Here is a 20,677-nt window from a genome sequence, read left to right as displayed (position 1 = left end):
AAAAATCTACTCCTCGGGTTATGTCTGGGAGCACCAAATCTCTCAAAAATCACCTCAAAAATCAGCTGGGCTGTTGAAAAACCGACTTTTAGCCCCAAAAAGCAGAGAACTGAAGGCAGAGCAGAGCCCTAAATTCCCACCCAGCTCTGCAAATGCTGTTGCAAAGGGCTTGGCCAAGGAACCCTCCCTCCTTCCATCCCTCCATCCTTCCAAGGGAGACAGAACTGATAAGGAACATCCCCAGGCAGCAGCACCAGCACCCCATCAGCTCTCCAGGTTTTTGGCCAAGGCTGAGGAACAGGGCAGAGAGGCAGAGACAAAATATCCCCAAAAAAGAAAGAAAAGAAGAGTGAAAGGGAAAAAAAGGAAAAGGGGAAAGGAAAGGAAAGGAAAGGAAAGGAAAGGAAAGGAAAGGAAAGGAAAGGAAAGGAAAGGAAAGGAAAGGAAAGGAAAGGAAAGGAAAGGAAAGGAAAGGAAAGGAAAGGAAAGGAAAGGAAAGGAAAGGAAAGGAAAGGAAAGGAAAGGAAAGGGAAAAGGAAAGGGAAAAGGAAAAGGAAAAGGAAAAGGAAAAGGAAAAGGAAAAGGAGGAAAATAATTACAATAAAAATGACACTTTCACCGCCACGGACGCACAGAAATTGGCTTCTCTTCTCTTATTTTTTTTTTCTTTTTTTTGTTTCTGGCAGCTGCTGGGGGAAGGGATGCCCACCCTGCCCTGTGCTGCATCCCAGCAGTTGCAGGGTAGATTTTTCAAGGCCTGGAGATGGCTCCCAGGAAGGCTCCTCCCGATTGCATAGCATTTATTTCAGGTAATTAAGGCACTGTTTTGCCCAACAGCAATTCCACATCAATGCAGTTTCCATACAGTCCACATCGGATGGCCTACAGTGCAATAACATCAACTTAAAGGCAAGGTTTGGAAGAATAAACCCAGCTTTAAATTTCAACTGAATTATTAAGAAGATAAAAGGAAACTACATTTTTCAAAAGCCTTTTTTTATTTTCCTTCACCATTGTTGTTTTACAATACAAATATCACCTTGTGAATACACAAAAAACCTACAGAAGATAACTCTGCTTCACGTAAAATACAGAATGGATATATATATATATATATTTATATATATATTTTTCTCTTCTTCATTCTTTTCTTTTTTTTTTTTTTTATAAAAACTATTTTTGTTCTGCACATTGGCAAGTTTTAGGATAGGAGACTTCCCCAAACATACAGTATGTATGGTAGGAGTGGAAACTTAAGAATTCCATGCAGTTTCTGCACAAATATTTTAAAGAAATAGATTATCTTTGTTGTTTTTCAACAACACTCCAATAAGGGGATGGAGAAACCATTCATAGTTCACTCAGTGATCATTTGTAAAATTCTTAAAAAACAGGAATTCATGGCTGTTTTGCTTTTTAAAACCCAGCTACCAAGTAGAACAATAAAGTGATTCTTTTTTGGCTTGACCTGCCCACAATGTGTGAGCAAGGTCGGACCCTTTTGTATTTGGTGGGGTGGGAGGCTTTTCCCTACACGTGGCAATTTCAACATTATAAGCAAATTTCCAGTTTAATTTAGCTATAAATGCAAAAATTAGTAATTATACAGTATATATAATTCTGCTTTCATGGAATACTTTATTTTAAATAAAAACATTTAAGACTGCCTACTGACCATACAATCAAGACAAGAAAGGCACTAGAAACATAGACAAATCTCTCTCTCTCCCAAGAAGCATTTTCTTTAAATTTTTTTAACTCTCTATTCTCTGACATGTAAAAATCTTTTTAAATTTAATTTTTTTTTTTCATACACATTTTGAAAAATAAAGTTAGGAAATACTTAGAAAATCACTTTACATTTTTTTCTCTCTTTTTTTTTGGTTTTTTTTTCTTTTTTTTTTTTTTTTTTTGCACTTTTTTGACACAGTCAGTCACTGCAGAATCTACAAAATCAGGATTTACCAAACCTTTCTGTGTCTATCATCTTATTCGTAGCGCAGGTGCAACAGGTAGAAAGATTTCTTGATTTCACCCAAGGCAGATATTTAGAAACCTTCATATAGTCATTTGCTAGAAAATGGCTTACAGCCCAATCTTTGGGGCAAGAGATATGAAAAGTATGTTTTCCCAAGAAAATAATATGCTTTGTTCCCAGACGTGACTGGAAAGACCAGAACTCATGATATAAAAGCTTTTTCATCTATGTTGTCGCATCATATACAAAGGAACAATGGTGATGGGCAAAATGCAAATCCCAACTCTACCAACAAGAAATGTATAACAGTGCATGATCAGTTAAATTCTCTTTTATTGTTGTCCAACGCAGATCCTTTGGAGAGAAAAAAAGATCACAGTGCTTACCAGGTAACTGAACAGGTCAGGTCCAGGGGGGAGCTGCTAAAGAAAGGGGTCGGGGAGCGGTGGGTGTTTGTTTATGGCATCTTCTGTGGGAGGTGTGAGCACTTGGGGCAGGTCCTGCGGGGTGACACTGCTGTTACCTGGTGTCACTCGCCAGGCGGCTGTACTTGACCTGCCGGCCCCGCGCCAGCGCCGGACACCGCAGGGGCCAGTGGTATGAGCGAGGTACAATGCCTTGCACATTCTTCTCAAAGTACTGGAAGGGCTTGTACCACCACACCCTTGCAAGGAGGTTCGTTTGGGAAGCTTCTTTTAGCACCTGCAGGGGGAAGGAGGACAAAAAGAGGATTGCTGAAGGGCAGGTCCTTTATTCGCGCCACCGCGCGTCCGTGACGAGCTCAGCCAATCTGTGGTTGTTGCTGTCGGTGGTTGTTGTGCTGTGATTTCAGGGTTTACCTCAGAACCTCAGGTTCCTCCCCTGATAATTCCCTCCCAGGTGTGTCAGTCATTTCTGCTTTCCCCTCCCAGCACTGTCAATCCTGGAATTCCAAAAGGCATCACTGAGTGATTGCCAGATGTCGCAGACATCTTTCATGGAAAATCCTTTCCTTAGGATTTTTCCTCCTGAGAAGCTGAGAGGCCTCAGGAACAAAATGTAAACATTGATTATCTGCTGCTGTGGAATGCAACAGGTGCATCTGTGATTGGTCTCATAGAATTGTTTCTAATTAATGGCCAATCACAGTCAGCTGGCTTGGACTCTCTGTCCGAGATAGAAGCTTTTGTTATCATTCTTTCCTTTCTATTCTTAGCTGGCCTTCTGATGAAACCGTTTCTTCTAATCTTTTAGTATAGTTTTAATGTAATATATATCATAAAATAATAAATCAAGCCTTCTGAAACATGGAGTCAGGGCCTTCATCTCTTCCCTCATCCAAGAACCCCTGTGAACACCGTCACAGGCAGATTCAAAGGATGCCCTCCAAGTGTCCTTTGTCCCTTGAGACCTCCTCTCCTGTACCTGGTGGTGGCTCCCAACCCCTTCCCTCCTCCCTTGTAGGTCCTACTCATAATTCCACTGGTTTGGTGCTGCCTGAAGCAAAACACCACAGCCATATTTGACTAATTGCCAATTAGGTGCCCTTTGATGTTCACTCAGCTTGGGAGGCACTGGGTTCTGTGCCCACACTCTGCAGCTCCTGTCTCACAACAGCTGTGGGTTCCACACACAATCCAGAGCATTCCACACTTTCACTCTGCTCCTGGGCTCCCAGAGCAGTGGTGCTTCCAAGCTGGAAGTGCTGGAGTGCCCCAGTCCTGCTGAGGAATTGCTTCAGCAGAGCTTTGGCGTGGAAATGTTCCTGTCCTGCTGCCTGAGGTGGCTGGGGAGGTGGCCTGGGTAAAAGAACATCAACCATGCAGTTCAAAGAGTTCTGTTGGAGCTGTAGCTGCATTCAGAGGCCTGTGGGCCAGAATAAAGCTCTGGATCGAAACCCTCCATCAGAACTGACTCATTTCCTTCACCATCACCTTAAAGCTTCTCCACAGAGGAAAACCTGAGGAGCAGACGCCTGGACTTCCCTCCATATGCCCAGTTGCAGGATCCAGCTTAGCCAAAGGTGTCTCTGGGGTGGAACACCACAGTTGCCACTCTTTGGTTCAGCACCAAGGGCCAGACAAGCTCAGGCACATCCTGTCTGGCTAAATTGGAAAATATTCCAATAGGTGCTGTCCTGCTTCCTGCTGCTCCCAAAATCTCACCTCCCAAACAGATCCCACACACCAAACCTGCTCACCCCTGCCTGCAGGATCTCAGTTGTTTGATGGGCCCACAGGAAAGAAGGAGTGGCCCAAAACAGGTGTCTGCTCTCCTTTGGGAATGAAAATGCCATCCCAAAGCAGGATGTTCTGTAAGTGCCTCTGAAATTCCATGGGGCTCAGGAATCTCTTTGGGGCTGGCTGTGTGCCTGTGCAGCTATGGGAATACATTACAAATTACTCCACTTTCTTCATGGAGGAAAAAGCCCCTTCTTTAGTCACATAACTCCTTTTTGTACAGTTTTACAGACCTTGTGTGTGACTCTAATTAGTCAGGAGCTTTCTTGCCAATTATTTATTTCTTAGTAACAAGTTATATTCTGTATTGATTGGTCACTAAAACCCCCAGTGAATATGTGCAGGAAAAGTTGTTTGTGACAGATAGTTTTAATTTTTCTATCTAATGGTGTGAAAACAGTTTATACAGGTGCTGGTTGTTTTTCACCCAGGAATAGATTGTTATGCTAACAAACTGCTCACACCAGGATTGCTTTCACACAGGAACTTGCACAGTGCTAGCTTCCCTTAGAATAAATGACAGGCCAGCCAGAGCAGGCCTGATTTTATAAGGCTTTTCTTTATCATTTTCTACCTTACTGCAACATGGAGCTATGAGCAGGGCATGTCCCAACCCATCTGGAGGAAGTCAGAACCCTGCCCTGCCCTCCACATGCTCCCAGACTGCTCCCACCTACCTTCTGCTTCCCTCAGCCATGAGCAAGTCCCAGCCCAACCACATCCAACCCCCCTGCTGCCCATTATCCACACCAGAGCCAGGGATCCCTGTATCCACCCCCCAAAGGGAACACATGAGCACACGTGTGCACACAAGCACACACAGGGCTCGTACTCTCGAGTTTCATCTCCATGTCAAGCTCAGGTATCAAATAAATCCATTGTTGCTTTTAGTTTTAAAGCCAGGCACAAGCCCCAGCAGGAGGAAGGAGAGAGCAGCACACCAGTGTGTGCTCAGGGAAGGAGCCAGGGACTGGCATTTCCCAACAGCCTGGCAGCTCGGGGTAGCAGGACATTTCCACACCAAAGCTCTGCTGAAGCAATTCCTCAGCAGGACTGGGGGCACTCCAGCACTTCCAGCTTGGAAGCACCACTGCTCTGGGAGCCCAGGAGCAGAGTGAAAGTGTGGAATGCTCTGGATTGTGTGTGTGGAATCCTCAGTTCTTGTGAGACAAGAGCTGCAGAGCATGGGCACAGTGCCTCCCAAGCTGAGTGAACATCAAAGGGCACCTAATTGACAATTAGTCAAATATGGCTGTGGTGTTTTGCTTCAGGCAGCACCAAACCAGTGGAATAACAAGGTGGGACCTGGATGACCTTGAGGGCCCCTTCCAGCCCATGATTCTGTGATAGGATCTAAAATCTGCACTGTCACAACATAAATTCATCTTCTACCATTGTAGGATGTCTTTATTACACATAATTAACAGCATATGTCATAGATAAGCAAAAGATCTTTGACCACGAGCACAGAAAGTATTTGGACACCAATGTGCTGCTTATGGAGCTAAAAATATCTGTTAACTCCCTTGTCTACTATCTGTGGCAAAGACTTGTGCATTTCCTCTGAGAGAACCATGGAACATGCACAGCTGGAAGGGACCCACAGAGATCATTGATCCAGCCTCTGTTCTTGCAAAGACACCCCAACAATCCCACCCTGGGCATCCCTGGAGCAGTGTCCAAGCTCTCCTGGAGCTCTGGCAGCCTCAGGGCTGTGCCCATTCCCTGGGGAGCCTGGGCAGTGCCAGCACCCTCTGGGGGAAGAACCTTGCCCTGATCTCCTGACCCTGCCCTGCACAGCAGAGGAGGTCTCACCTCAGCACTGTCAGCTCCTCCCTGACTGCTCCAGTTCACCAGCCAGGAGAACTCTCCACCCCCTGAAAACCCTTTCAAAAACCAGTTCCCTTTTTAGTGAGGCCTCCTCCTGCACCTCAAGGGACCTGTGGCAAAGAGCCATAGAGCACAGGAAAACCCCAGCTGGCCTCAACCACCAAACTAAACAAAACCAAGACAAAAGAATCTAAATGGTTTGTTGTTCTGTCACAAATGTGGCCACCTGGCCCAAATTCAGGAGAATTCAAAAAACTGAGGTTACCCAGGGGTGGGAGAGCTCTGCCTGCCTTTGGGAACCCTTTCCCATATTTTTGTGGTCAAGAACCCAATGAATGATCCCTCTTTCTCCCCTACAAACCCAACAGTTGGGAGGAAGAGAGGGACTCTCCACAGGACATGGGTGAGCCTGGATATTCTCACCCCACCCCAGGCTACAAGCAGGAGCATCCAAGGAGTGGCAGGAACTCACTTGCTGGTTGGCCATTGTGTGGTACCACCAGAATAGCCTTGTAGTGATGTAGTAAGCCACCACCACGTCCACAGTGTAGTGGTCATGAGCAAGGAGGATGCAGAACATCCCCACCATGCTGAGAGCCCAGCAGAGCCAGTGGTACCACCAGAGTCGCCGTGGGGAATCTGCAAACAAAGAAGCACAAGCAGGGGTTACTCATCAGTGGAAGCTTATCAGGAGTGCTGCAGTGATTAGCTGAGGTCATGGACTGCAATCCTGCCTGCCACAGAGGTGCCTGGGCTCACATTAACAGCAGGAACGCTGAGATCACAAAATAAGGATCACTCTCTTAAAGGTGGAGCTTAAAATTGTACTCAGGGGTAATGACATGCTTGGAAATGAGAAAGGTTATGAAATCTTTTGAGAAAGACAGAATATATCTTATATAAGATATATAAGATATTTATATATAATATATATTTATTAAGATATATAATACCCTGGCCAGTCAAATCAACCTGCTTGTGTTTAGATGGGATACTGGGAATTAGGAATTGTTCCCTGGCAGGGTGGGCAGGCCCTGGTTCAGATTTCCAGAGAAACTGTGGCTTCTGCCCCTGGATCCCTGGAAATGTCCAAGGCCAGGCTGGACAGTGCTTGGAGCAGCCTGGGATAGGGGAAGGTGTCCCTGCCATGACAGGGGGTGGGATGAGATGTATTTTAGGTCCCTCCCAACCCAAACCCTTACGATCCCCCTAGTGAAGAATTTTTCCCCAATACCCAGCGTGAGGCTGTTTCACCATGGAGCACACAGATATTTTAACTGGAATTATGCTCATGAGCACAACAGAACCCCTCAGAGAGGAAGGCAGCACAGCAGGGGAGGGCAGCAGGGCACTCACACTCTTTGATGAACAGGTAGGTGAGGGTGAGGATGACGGTGTGGCCGCTGTACAGGTAATCCCCACACATGTTGTGGGAGCCCGTGATGGACAAGCCTCCGCCAGCAATCAACTTCATTATCCTTCTCAGGTGAGATTCCCAGTCTCCAAAGAGCTGGTGGGACAGCAAAACACAAAAGCACAGTGAAACATCACAGCTCAAAGCAATGGTTTTAAGCAGCAATTTGGCTTTTTAGTTCTTTATTGTATTTGCAGGGACTCCTGGGGCAGGGAGGAATGATGAATCTGACTCCATGTTCTCAGAAGGCCAATTTAGTATTTTATAATACTATATTATATTAAAGAATACTATACTATCTATACTAAAGAATACAAAAAGGATACCTACTAAATGCTCTAAAGCTACTAACAAAACCTTGTGACTCTCTCTAGAGTCCTGACATAGCTTGGCCCCAGCTGTCCAGAGTGAAAACAACCCACACCAGAATCCAATGACACAATCACCTGTGAGTAAACAATCTCCAAACACATTCCACATGAGCAAAACACAGGAGAAGCAAATGAGATAAGAATTGTTTTCCTTTTCTCTGAGGTTTCTCAGCTTCCCAGGAGAAAAATCCTGGGCAAAGGGATTTTTTCAGAGAATGTGAGTGTCACAGTTCTCCTCCCCTTCTGCTTTGATCCACAAGATCAATCAGCAGATAAATAAATCCTCAGCCTTTCCTAAAAGCTGGCAGCACATTTCTAGCAGGAAAAAGACTGGGAATGAGACAGGAGTGTTTTGGTGCTTTGCACATCTTGTAGCTGGTGCTCAGGTGAGATTTTCCTTCTGTTCAAGAGGCAGCAGACTCTAAAATAAACGAGGTTTAATTTAGTTCACGTTGTTGGTAACAGCACAGGCCCTACTGGTGATCATCCAACAGAAACCAGGAGGAACTGCCCAGACTGAACAGCCAAATCCAGGATCTGATGAACAGAGGAACATCTCACTCCAAACCCCAAAGCCTTGGAAAAGCCTGCTAGATTATTTCCTTCTGCTTCCCACTCCAACAGAAACATCTGTGCTGTCTGTCAGAGCACAGGGCCAGACCTGTGCTTTGAATCCACACAGGGATCTACACCCAGATGTGCTCTGACCCACCCCAACCATGGCTCATGGAGCATTCCTGGAAAAGCTTCAGTTTGCCCAAGGAAAGGCAAATCCAAGCAAACCAAGTCCTTCCCAGAGGACACTCTGCTCCCTCCCCTGAGTGACTGAGGGTAGCTGGCACTGCCCAACACTTTTGCTGCTCTCAGCTCTTAGCCAAGGCCAAATAGTAAACAAATCCACAAAAAACATGACAACCAGGATGTGTGGAGAACCTCTAGGACCCATCAGGAAGCAGGGACTAATGGATCAATGCACACCTTGGTGCTGCATCTTTACTTCATTTTATGATGTTTAAAAATTCATGGACATCACTGAACTGTCAAAAGGAAACAGACTCCCCCCACCCCAGGCTGGCCATTATGGTTTTTATTTTAAAGCTTGGCCTTGCTTTAAGAAGTGGAAATTAATAAATTCTGACAGACTGGAGCATGTTCTTTGCAAGAATTAAACATTTCCTGCTAACAATTGCTCACAAACACCAAACTGCTCCCCAAAGCCCACTTTTCACAATCACACAGAACTCAATAAGGTGTTGAGAGGTTATTCTTTTCCCACCAGTACATTTAGGGCTTTCAAGAAAACTCCTTAATCTTATCAGGGCCCTCAGCTTGTCTCTACTTGAGTCATGAGAAGGATTTGCCAAGGCCATAAATTCCCCAAATTCCCCAAACAGGCAGATTTATTCACTCCAGCCCATAAATACCTGGTATTCTCCCTTTTTAAATTTCCTAGCAGCAGGCTGTTCAAGCACAGTGCTGATCCTCTCCTACTCATTTCTCTTTCCAAAATCTTTCAAAAACCCACAAAAGTTCTGGCTGGACTTCCCTGAGGAACCAAAGCTTTGTTTGGAAGTGCCAATCCTCACCAAAACAACGACAGCACATGGATCAAGTCCAATCAGGGTTTTACAACCTGTACCTCAGCACGTGGATCAAGTCCAATCAGGCTTTTATTACCTGTACCTCAGTGATTTTTGCAGCTTCCTGCTGATTTATGGCTGTGCTTGTGCCCTCTCTCCTGCTTCAGCTGTGTCACAGCACAGCCAGCCCCAGGAATTGCAGCAAGGACCAGGATTCCAGCAATGCTGGAGTGACCAGGGGTGGATGCAACACCACCAGCTCTGTCCCATCTCCACCCTGAGCACTGAATTACCCTTCCAGGCTGACCACAAGGCTCAGCACCTCTGTCCCTGTAGCCTTGTTTCAGCCATGGCTTTCACAATTTAGGGCTGGGGAGTTAGGGCTGGGCTGGGGAGGAGGCGAGAAGTCCTTGTGCTACCAGAATTGCAAAAATATGTGCAGGAGACAGGCTGAGGAAAGTCTCTCTGGGCCATTTTCAACCACAAATCCTATCTGGATTTGGCACACTGAGGTGTGTGTTCATTTAGAAATCAGTGACTCACACATGGCAAAGGTTGCACACCTTCAGCAGCTTCAGTGGGGACAGGAACATGCTGATCATGCCAATTAGCTGAAAATGCCACAGAATTTGGGTAGCTCAGTGCTTTGAGAAGGGTGGGAATCCCTGCACTGCCCTGCAGCACCTGTCAACATCTCCACTGAGAGGGCAGAAGGGTGTCCCTGTCACACCAAACCAGCACTCTGAAATTAAAATTATAGAGTGGTTTGGGATGGTTTGGGCTTAAAGTTCACCCATTCCAACCCTGCCATGGGCAGGGACACCTTCCACTGTCCCAGGCTGCTCCAAGCCCCAAAGTCCAGCCTGGCCTTGGGCACTGCCAGGGATCCAGGGGCACACAGCTGTGCCAGGGCCTGCCCACCCTGCCAGGGAACAATTCCTAATTCCCAATATCCCATCCAGCCCTGCCCTGTGTCACTCTGAACCCATTCCCTGTGTCCTGTCCCTCCAGTTCCTGTTGCAGGGTCCCTCTCCAGCTCCCCTGTGTCCCTTCAGGCCCTGGAAGGAGCTGTGAAGTCTCCACACACCCTTCCCTTCTCCAGGCTGAGCATTCCCAGCTCTCCCAGCCTGGATCCAGAGCCCTCAGCAATTCCATAACCTCCTCTGGACCTGCTCCAACAATTCCATGTCCTCCTTATGTTGGAGACACCAGAATTGTGCTCAGAATTCCAGGTGGGCCCTCACCTGAGCAGGGCAGGGGGGCAAATCCCCTCCCTTAGAAACACTTTTTGAGAAAGCAGCTCTGGGAAGAGCAGGGTGAAGGGGAAACAGGCAGATGAGGAATTTACCTTTGGAGAACACTTGAAATGCATTCCAGGTACTGGAAGTGTAGTCACATACATGGTAATACACCGGTACAGGTATAGTGTGCCAACGATACAGAAAAACCTTCTGCTAATTATAGACCTGCCAGGGAGGAAAAACAGCCACAAATGAGGAGGGAAACAAAATCCACAAAGGTAAATAAAACAAAGCAGCAGCTGGTTTCTCCTGAGGCTTTGGAAACTCGTGACACTATCAGGGAATGCTGAACTACTGCACAAATACTCCAGGAACACAGGAGCAACACAGCTCACACTGCCTTTGAAGGTGAATACAGGCAATCTAAGGGTGAGGATGCAGAATCCTGTGCAGATTGGGTGCTGAAGACTTTAATAGGGAATTTCATGCCCCACACCCCTCCATCAGCTGTGGCCAGTCACTGATTCCTATCTGATGCAGGGGATAAAGTTACAGGATTTTCACTGTGGGATGAAAAGGAGTAAGTTTATTCCAGCTGACACACAATTCAGTGATTACAAAGGATCTCCTGTGTAACCCAGAGGAGTGAGAGAACACATCTTTCCTGAGCAGCATCATAAAGGAAGCAGTTCACATCAGCAAGGAAAGCTCCCAAATAAAAATGCAGAGCTGGGCTGGCTGCAGGACAGGGTGTCTGTAGGGAAGCCACTCAGCAGCCACAGCTGCAGAGACATTTATTAGTGAGGGCTGATGCTCACAGAGAGGGCAGATCCACATCTGGGGTACTGTGAGGTGCTTCTGCAAAACCAGCATGAGCACCTGGGGTAAAGGATGGGCTCAGGAGGGACAGCCAGCCCCTCAATTGCCCCACTGGGGTAACACCTAAGAACACCTCAGAGAAAGACAATTAAACCTCTCCTGGCACATCCACCAGGACAGGAGCAGCCTCTGGAGAGATCCTAAGGAGAGATCACTGCCAGGGTTACAGAAATTGGGGTCAATCCAATGACAGCAATCACCCTTCGTGGGTCACTGGCTACAGACCCTGTGGGGTTTGGTTCATTTTAAATCACTGCTCTTTGCACTCATGGCCATTTCAAGCTGCAGGTTCTGGCATTCACAGAATCCAACAACAGTCTGGATTGGAAGAAACCTTCCAAGATCATCTCATTCCATCTTCCACTGTCCCAGGCTGTCCAAGCCCCATCCAACCTGGCCTTGGGCACTGCCAGGGATCCAGGGGCAGCTCTGGGCTGCTCTCTCCACCCTCCCAGGAAACAATTCCTTCCAATATCCCATCCATTCCTGCCCTCTGGCACTGGGAAGGCATTCCCTGTGTCCTGTCCCTCTATCCCTTGTCCCCAGTCTGTCTCCTTCGTTCTTAGAATTTCCCTTCAGGCACTGGAATTCAGTTGTTGCTGTTTTGCTCACTTTAAAAAAAAAATATTCCTATCAAGCTGAGCTCTTTCATAAGTCAAAATTGGCCACCTTTTAAATTTTTCAGTGCTTTTGGCATGGTTATTAAACTGGAGTGCTCCACTCTTGGAGGAGTATGAGTTTGCAGTGCCAGATCAGTAACACCTTGAGTGCCTTGATTTATCAGGAAAATTTCAACTCTTGCAGGCTAAACACATTTTGCACTGGAGCACTCCCTGCTGTAACACACTATTCCAGGCTTTTTCTTCCCTCTCCTGGTGTAAACATGGGCAAAGCTGTGAGTTAAGAATGATAATTATTCATCTTGTTCCACAAACTGAAATTTAGGTGTGGAGGGCACCACTCCAGTAGAGCAGGGGTTCTTCTCTGCACAATTTTTCCTCTCATATCTCACCCTTGTGGCTTTTAGAACCAGAACTCCACAGGTTCTCCTCTGCAGAATTTTTCCTCTCATATCTCACCCTTGTGGCTTTTAGAACCAGACACGAACCTGCTTTTCTCTTTTTAACATTAAGGCAAACAGGGGTTTGGGGATTAGGCTGAGCAACACCATATTCTGAGAGACCAAAGAAGCATTTCTCTGAGCACTGAATTTAGTTTTTTAATTAAAACTACCACTTGATTTTGCTGGATTTGGCATATTTTAACTTGGGAAAATCTGAGAGAGCTCTTCACTTTAATATAAAGTAAAAATAAATGTTAAAAGCTTCATATTTCCCTTTCTCCCAGGAGGATTTGTGTGAGTGTGAGACTCAGAGCCAGCAAGTGCAACCTCCACACATATTCCTGGACCAGAGAGCTCCATCCCAGCTCTGCAGACCTCAGTAGGAGCAGGCTGCTCCTTCAGCCCCACGAGCCAAACACAATCCTGGCACTGTGCTTCTCCCACAGCATCTGGGAATGCTTCCCAGGGAAGTTCATCTGCCTCAGCAGCTTCCTTGAGCTCCAGAGTGCCCTGCCAGACCTGCTCCTGCCTTCTGGAGAGACACCAGCCCAACCCCATGCCATGGACAGCATCAGAATCATTGAATCACAGAATGTCTGCCTTGGAAAGGACCTTAGAGCCCATCCAGTGCCACCCCTGCCATGGCAGGGACACCTTCCACTGTCCCAGGCTGCTCCAAGCCCCAGTGTCCAACCTGGCCCTGGGCACCTCCAGGGATGGGGAAGCAGAAGTGAGGAAGGCCCATCTGGCCCAATGCCCTCCCTTTATTCCTGAATGAAGTTTCAAAGGGAGGGGATAACCCCACCACAAAAGGGATTCAGCTTTTCTGCAGCACTGAGTCTGCACCCCTTTGGTGTGCCCCATCCAAAGCCACAACAACAAGGTTCTCCAGATGAAGCCACCTCACTGGGCTCTTGTTCCTCTCCTCCTCTTCCCTTTCTGCTGCTCAGCCACAGCTTGGGCGTCTCAGACCTCTGCTCATGGATAGAAAAGAGGCATTTTGGTCCTTCAAACATTCCATGATCAGTGCATAGACTGACCAAGCTCTGGCACCTTCCCCTAACACCAGAAGAGGCCCTTCCCAAGGAGACTTCCCATGGCAGGAGGTTGGAATGGGATGACCTTTAGGGTCCCTTCCAGGCCCAAACATTCTGTGATTCTAGAACATAAATAAAAACAGACACCCCAAAGCCAATGGGGACACGGCAGGGGGAACCTTCACATCTGCCAGTGACACCAATAAACGTATGTTAAATCAACTCAACCCACATCTCACTGCCTCAAAACCTCCAAGGACTCTGCTGTTCCTCACCTACAGGCTCTGCTCAGCTCCACCACAGGGTGTTTGACCCCTGGGATGGCCCTATTAACCCCACACCTCCTTACTGGGGGTAATCCCACACCACCTCCTCTGGCTGTTTCTCTTGGGTTTAAAATCATGGAATATCTTGAGCTGCAAGGGACCCACAAGGATCATTGATACAGCTCCAGTCCCTGCACAGATACCCCAATAATCCCACTCCATACATCCTTGGGAGCATTGCACAAATCCTCCTGGAGCTCTGGTGGCCTCGGGGCTGTGCTCATTGCCTGGGGAGCCTGGGCAGTGCCCAGCATCCTCTGGGGAAGAACCTTTCCCTGAAATCCAACCTAAATGTCCAGCCATTCCCTTGGATCCTGGTTCACAGCTGCCTTCACAAGAGCATGAGTTGTGTTCCCTCAGAACAAACAGTGAGTTCAGAACATCATTTCATCCAATCCATAGCTTTTCACCCATGAAAAAGGTTTGAGTTAAACACTCAGGGTGTTGCTCAGTTTCTTAGGGAACATTTGGACCTCTGCCTTCTGCACAAGCAGCTCACACTGCATGCTACCTCACCTTTGCAAACTGACATAAGAAGATCACAAGGAGCTTCATTTTGTTTGGGTGCAAACCAGCATCTGCCCTCCAAAAGCTGCCAGAAGCACTCAAGTGTTGAAAAGGTTTTACTTACTTGTATTTTAAGAGCAGCCACTGAACAAACCACAGTCCTACAAGGATCATGCCGTTGATTTCACAAATAGAAAAAGCCCATTGCACCCGATCAAAGCGATCAAAAAATGCATCTGGGAGGGGAGGCTGCACCTCCTTGGGAGGCACTCGTTCATGAACCACCGAGATAGTCACCGTGGTGAAGACGAAACAAAAAAGTGCATAAATAAAAGCCAGGAAAGTCTTGCCCCACTCCATGGGATACTGCGAGCGCTCCGGCTCGGGCATGGGGATCTTGATCATCTCCTTCTTGAACCCGTTGGGGATGCCCCCATTGAGCTTGAGCGCGGTGCCGAAGCCGTTCTGGCGCGCGGCGTCGCCGGCGCGCACGTGCCCGTTGGCGTGGCCGTTCTTGTGAGCCTCCATGTGGTGAGCCATCTTCAGCCCCTCGATCATGTTCAGCAGCCGCTGCCCGCTGTCAGAAGACACCCGGGACAGAGGGGATTTCTTGAAATCCTCCTCCGTCAGGTTGATGAGGTCCCGCCCGGTGAAGTTCTTCAGGGGCTCACAGTACTCCGGCACGGCATTGTCCGTCAGCCAGCCGGTCACCTCCTCGGGTGACCACAGCACCACTTCTTTCATCTCGCCGGGGACGGTGGCACATGGGCTTTTTAAAGTGGGCAGCACTCACTGCGGCTCCAGCGTGGTGGGAAGCTCCTCCTTGGCTTCATCTTGTTGTCCCTGCAATGGGTTTGGCCAGAGGCAGAGCCCGTCCCTACCCAGCCGACACCGGCGTGCGGCCAGCGTAGGAAACGCTCTACTTCATCTTCGTGTTGGCATTCTTCTTCCTGGGGAGGGAAACACAGAACCAGGCATTAGCATGGCATTCAGTGCCCAAATTCCTGCACAAAACTGGCTCTGCTTGGGTTGGGATGGACAACAGACTCTGGAGATCTGAGCTGCAGCCTTGTACATGCAGCATCATCCTTCCCAAGCTCACCATTGATTTCCTAAAACAACACCACCTTGAACACCACTGTCCAGCTGTAGGAAGCTTCCCTCTTGCTCTGATTTTGTTACATTTTCCATTTCAATGCTCTAGCCCATGAGCAGCACCCAAACTCCTCTTACAATCATCATACTCATGAATTTAAGGAGCTACAGAGCAAATGTTTGGTATTATTTGCAGTAGAAATCTCTTCTGCCTCTTACAGACTGGTACCTTAATGGAATGTGTGGCACCAGTGACTGAATATAAAACCTGTTTTTCATTCTGCAAAGCAAAAATCATAAAATCACAGAATCCCAGACTGGTTTGGGTTGGAATGGACCTTAAAGCTCATCCCATTCCATGAGCAGGAACACCTTCCATTAGACCACCTTGCTCCAAGCCCCATCCAACCCACCCTAGAACTCCTCCAGATTCCACATACAGTCATCAACACAAAAAATTGATGTAGATAAACAAGGATCTACTGTCTGAGCCAAAAGAGCAGCAGGAAAATAAATAATCAAGCAGATTAGCCTGAAAAGAAACTGAAGCATTTAGGTTTAGAAATGTTGACTACCAGATAAAAAAAAGGAACCAGGAGAATTTTTTTTTTTTTTAAAGAGGAACTAGGTAAGAAACTTCTATATTCAATGAACTGCAGAAATAGCTTAGAAAAGCTGATTGCTTCCAGTACAAAAGTTACAAGCACACACAAGTTACTTGCTTGGAGTCTCCTCCTGAATTTTTGAGACAAGGGCAACAAACAAGGTAGTGATGGCAGCAACCACCACCAGCAAATCCTCAGATCTGAGGTGTTTATTCAACCAAAAACCCAAACTGCTCCTCCCCAGAGCAAGGAGAGGAAAGCAGTGAAAGCCCCACCATCCCACAGACCACGTGCTCTGCTGCAGCTCATAAACATGAAGTGAGAAGGTAACAGCACAGGGAAAAAAACCACTTCATATTTTCAAAAGTCAAACCAAGCCTTTATCAGCGGAAAGAATATTTTTAGCCTCTTACAGGCTCCCAAGTGTTTGTGTTTCATCAAAGGGAGCAAAGTTGTGACTGAGGAAAACCAAAATAATTTACCCTACTGGCATGATTTGTATTGAAGTGGCTCAGAACAGATACAGAGCTTTACTCCTATGCAAACATGACCACACTGCACACACAATTCATTTTCTGATCTGTTACCTCCAAGCTCAGCAAGAAACACAAGGTGCAGTTTTTAATTTGGTTTTCCATGGAAGGAACTGTGATGGTAGAGAAAAGAAAAAGCCTTGGATGGATGGAAGGACTGGCAGTACTTTGGACAGGCCACCTCTCACTTCTGGACACCAGGAATGTGCAGACATTTAAATCCACAGAGCAAGGGATGAAGATGACTCTTCCACTTTGTGCAAATCTGTGTTGTTTTAGAGCAGAAGTGAGGACACAGCTCTGTTTGCTTCCTTTTCTTTCAATACTGAGGAAGGCTTTCAAGCCACAGATTGCTTCATTATTCAAGTTGTGTTTAGCAAATCAGGATTTAGTTACAGAGCTCTGAACACGGCAAAAGGATGGCCTGAATTATGCATGGTAACCCACATTAGAAGCTCCTACAAGGCCAGGACTGAGCAGCAGCTCAGCTCCACCTGCCCATCTCCATGTGCTCATTTCCAATCCCAGCTCTGGCAGCACAAATTCCCAACACACAATCCTGACAGACTTCTTGTTGCATCCCAGGATGGTGCCTCACAATGATAAAGCCAAAGTTATTTATTTTTAACGCTGCTTCCCCCACCCAAGCTCTGGGCCTGCAGCAGCCATCCAACCTGGCTTTGGGGATGTCTAAGCACTCTGTGGGCACACAAGGTGGGCCAATATTAACTAAATCTTTTCAGTTTTCAACACTGGAGTGCCTAAATCCTCATTTCCCAAATCCCTGAACCTGACAGAGCAGCCTCCTGTCCACCCCAACAACATTTAAAGACACAGCTCAAGAGCCTGTAGGCAACCTCCAAACTACATGTCCACTGCCAGGGAAGGTCTGGACTGGATAGTGGGAAAAATTTCTCCATGGAAAAGGTTGTCTAGCTCTGAAAGAGGCTGCCCAGGGCCACCATCCCTGCCTGGAGGGATTTAAAACATTTGTAGATGTGGCACTTGGGGACAGGGGTTAGGCCTTGGGAGTGCTTGGGGGAACGGTTGGACTTGATGAGCTTAGAGGGCTTTTCCAAACTAAACCATTCCATGAAAGCTTCCAGCAGGGGCTAAGATGAGTTCCAGATGGAAAAATCTGTTGCCAGCTGCAAATAGCACTTGGATATTGGCACAAGAGTCCCAAAATGCTGTGTGACCCCAGGATACCTGGCCTGGCAGCCTGACAAAAACCAACAAAAGTGTGCCTTGCAGTAAAACTGCAGATTTGGGCAACATTGCTGGAATCTACCTTCAGTTCCAAAATGTGCTCTCATACCACCAGTGGAAATCACTATCAAGCACCTTTTGTAAAAGCAAATTAATGATACAGGAGAAAAGGTAATCCTCTGCCATGGAGGTGAGTTGTTTTCACTGAGAGTTAAAATGAAGAAAACCAACTAAAATTTTTAACACCATTTCTTATTCAAGCCTGTTTTCACAGCCTGCCTAATGGGGGAGGAAAGGCAAAAAAGCTTCTTTACTCACACCTTCCAGCTTGCCACATTAAAAATTCCTCATTCCCTCTGGTGCATCCATGAAAGCTTGATGGGGTTTGGTTTGCAGAAACTGTGGGGGACTCACAGCTCTCCCTGAGCCCTTCCCTTCCACAAAAGGTCTTCTCCTCTCCTGAAGACAGAAGGTGGGGAGCAGTGTCAGCCCAGGATGAGGCACACACAAACCTCCCCAGCTCTGCCACAGGTTCTTCAGCTTGGCTGACTAAAAATTCCCTCCACCTGCAGCAGAGCTGCCTCATTAAGGAGCCTGAACCCAACAAGGAATTATAAATAACAATGTGATTACCATAACAATACCAACTGCATCGTGATTATGGCGCTGTGGAAAACCAGTACCTCAAAATGCCCACAACAAGAGTGAGCAGGATGAAACAACCTCATCAAGGTGGCACCTCCTTGTGTTTACAGGATCTTTTTCCCCTGTTGCCAGCAAACACTGAAGTGCTAACTCAAAACATGGGGTGTAATTCCCACCACCACTTCCACCTACACCTTGGCTAGAGGGTTAAACAAGGATTTGGGGTGCACTGCTACAACCCTGCCCATCAAGACCTGTTCTTCTCAGATCAGCTGGGCACAAGAGCAAACAGCATCAAACTTTTTGGATGAAGAACAAGATAATCAGCCATGAATTCATCAGCTGATGAATTCTCTCCACATGAGAATCATGGAATGATCTGGCTTGGGAGGGACCTCAAAGCCCATCCAAGTGCCACCCCTGCCATGGCAGGGACACCTTCCACTGTCCCAGGCTGCTCCAGCCTGGCCTTGGGCACTGCCAGGGATCCAGGGGCAGCCACAGCTGTGCCAGGACCTGCCCACCCTGCCAGGGAACAATTCCTAATTCCCAATATCCCATCCAGCCCTGCCCTCTGGAACTGGGAGCCATTCCCTGTGTCCTGTCCCTCCATCCCTTGTCCCCAGTCCCTCTCCAGCTCTCCTGGAGCCCCTTCAGGCCCTGGCAGGGGCTCTGAGCTCTGCCTGGAGCCTTCTCCTCCCCAGGTGAGCACCCCCAGCTCTCCCAGCCTGGCTCCAGCCCTGCAGCATCTCCAAGGCCTCCTCTGGACCAGCTCCACACTTTTCCCATGCTGAGGACAAGGCCCAGGTCTGGGATCTCCTTGCAAGCAGAAATGGTTAATTCTCACAATTAGCATTGATGAGACAAAACCACATCCACTCAAACCAGTAAAAAACCACCTCCCTTATCTGTTTGTTCATCTTGAAACTCCTCCTAAAGCACTTTGAAACCCAACCAAAGCAAAGAAAACCTAAGCCTACTAAAATCAAATTGTGCCCTGCTCGTGTTTGTGCTTCTACTCTCTAAGCTTTGCTGCCAGGGCAACAGTCACTATAGAAATCAGTCAAATAAAAAGCTATTTCAGCAACTCGTCACCAGGAGCCAGGAAATCCTTTCAGAGGCACTGCTGTGCTCCACTTGCAACCCTCAGCATCCTTCCCAGACAGCCCAGAGAAGCTGAGAAGATTTCAACCCTTGGTGAAAAATGAGAGTCTAAATGAGAGAGGTTCATAAGCACAGCTGGAAGGTACAATAGTGACATTTGGCCCTTGGAAACCAAACTTTGAGGTTCACACTGATAATGTGTGCACACAAATAAGCAGAGAAAGCAGCTGCTGTAAGGGCTGAAGATTTAATGCTTTACAACCCAGCCCAGCAGTGAATTCCCCATGAATGATGAGCAGGAGTCACCTAGAGACCGAGTGCCCCCAATAAAAGTTGGGAGCCCTTGTCCTGTGTTTTTTAGAGCACAAAACAAACTGGGAGCCCTTGTCCTGTGTTTTTTAGAGCACAAAACAAACTGTTCACAGCAGCAGGGCCTGAGTCACTGCTATAGTCACCTCCTGTCCAGGCATTTCATCATGGCCAACAATAACACTGTGACACCTCAATAACTGGACATCCTGTGCTTGACAAGCACCTCTGCACACCAATTTGCAAGGGAAGGGAGCTGCCTGCCACAAATTATGTGCTGGGTAGCCCTAGCAAGCTCTCAAGCAGTGTTTCCCTCCCTCCAGGACATGCTTGTCTCCAAACCAGCATCACCTCTTCTGCACCATAACAAGCAAGAAACTGCTGGCAGTGTAAAACAGGCCAGTAAAGCTGGGTTTGTGCTGGAAATGCAAATATATGCAAATATAAAATAGCTGTAAGTATAGCACTGAGGCACAGGTGGGCTCACAAGTTGCACAGAGCTCTAAGACAGGTTTCCAAGGTCACCCTCAGATGGAAAACATTGGTCTGTGGACAGGAAGTCAGAGCAAGAGGAGCTGCTACTATGAAAAGAGAGGCTGGGGTGAAAATGCAAAGCAACACCCACATCCCCTGAACACAGCTCCTTACACAAAGCCCAGCCTGAATACCACATCAATCCCTGAGCAGTCTGCTTTTTTCTAAATTACTTGATACCAAGAAGAAAAAGAAACC

At 47.3% G+C, this 20,677-nt stretch overlaps 1 protein-coding gene across 3 annotated transcripts in view; it reads right to left on the bottom strand.

Annotated features, from left to right (window-relative positions):
• Window positions 1–643: 643 nt before the first annotated feature.
• Window positions 644–20,677, bottom strand: part of SGMS1 (sphingomyelin synthase 1) — a 96,035-nt gene continuing 76,001 nt past the window's right edge. For all 3 annotated transcript variants that reach the window (XM_058810448.1, XM_058810450.1, XM_058810449.1), the window contains 6 exons: window positions 14,570–15,395; window positions 10,741–10,858; window positions 7,384–7,537; window positions 6,500–6,666; window positions 2,502–2,680; window positions 644–2,332 (listed from right to left, as the gene is read on the bottom strand). In XM_058810448.1, coding sequence (XP_058666431.1) covers window positions 2,311–2,332; window positions 2,502–2,680; window positions 6,500–6,666; window positions 7,384–7,537; window positions 10,741–10,858; window positions 14,570–15,189 — 1,260 coding nt within the window. In that variant the 5' untranslated portion in view covers window positions 15,190–15,395 and the 3' untranslated portion in view covers window positions 644–2,310. The remainder of the gene's footprint in view (window positions 2,333–2,501; window positions 2,681–6,499; window positions 6,667–7,383; window positions 7,538–10,740; window positions 10,859–14,569; window positions 15,396–20,677) is intronic.

Source organism: Ammospiza caudacuta, chromosome 9, assembly GCF_027887145.1.
Source record: "Ammospiza caudacuta isolate bAmmCau1 chromosome 9, bAmmCau1.pri, whole genome shotgun sequence".
In the NCBI taxonomy this organism is placed as follows: Eukaryota; Metazoa; Chordata; class Aves; order Passeriformes; family Passerellidae; genus Ammospiza; species Ammospiza caudacuta.
The sequence above is the reverse complement of the archived record's forward strand: the minus strand, read 5'-3'. Positions and strand labels throughout refer to the sequence as shown.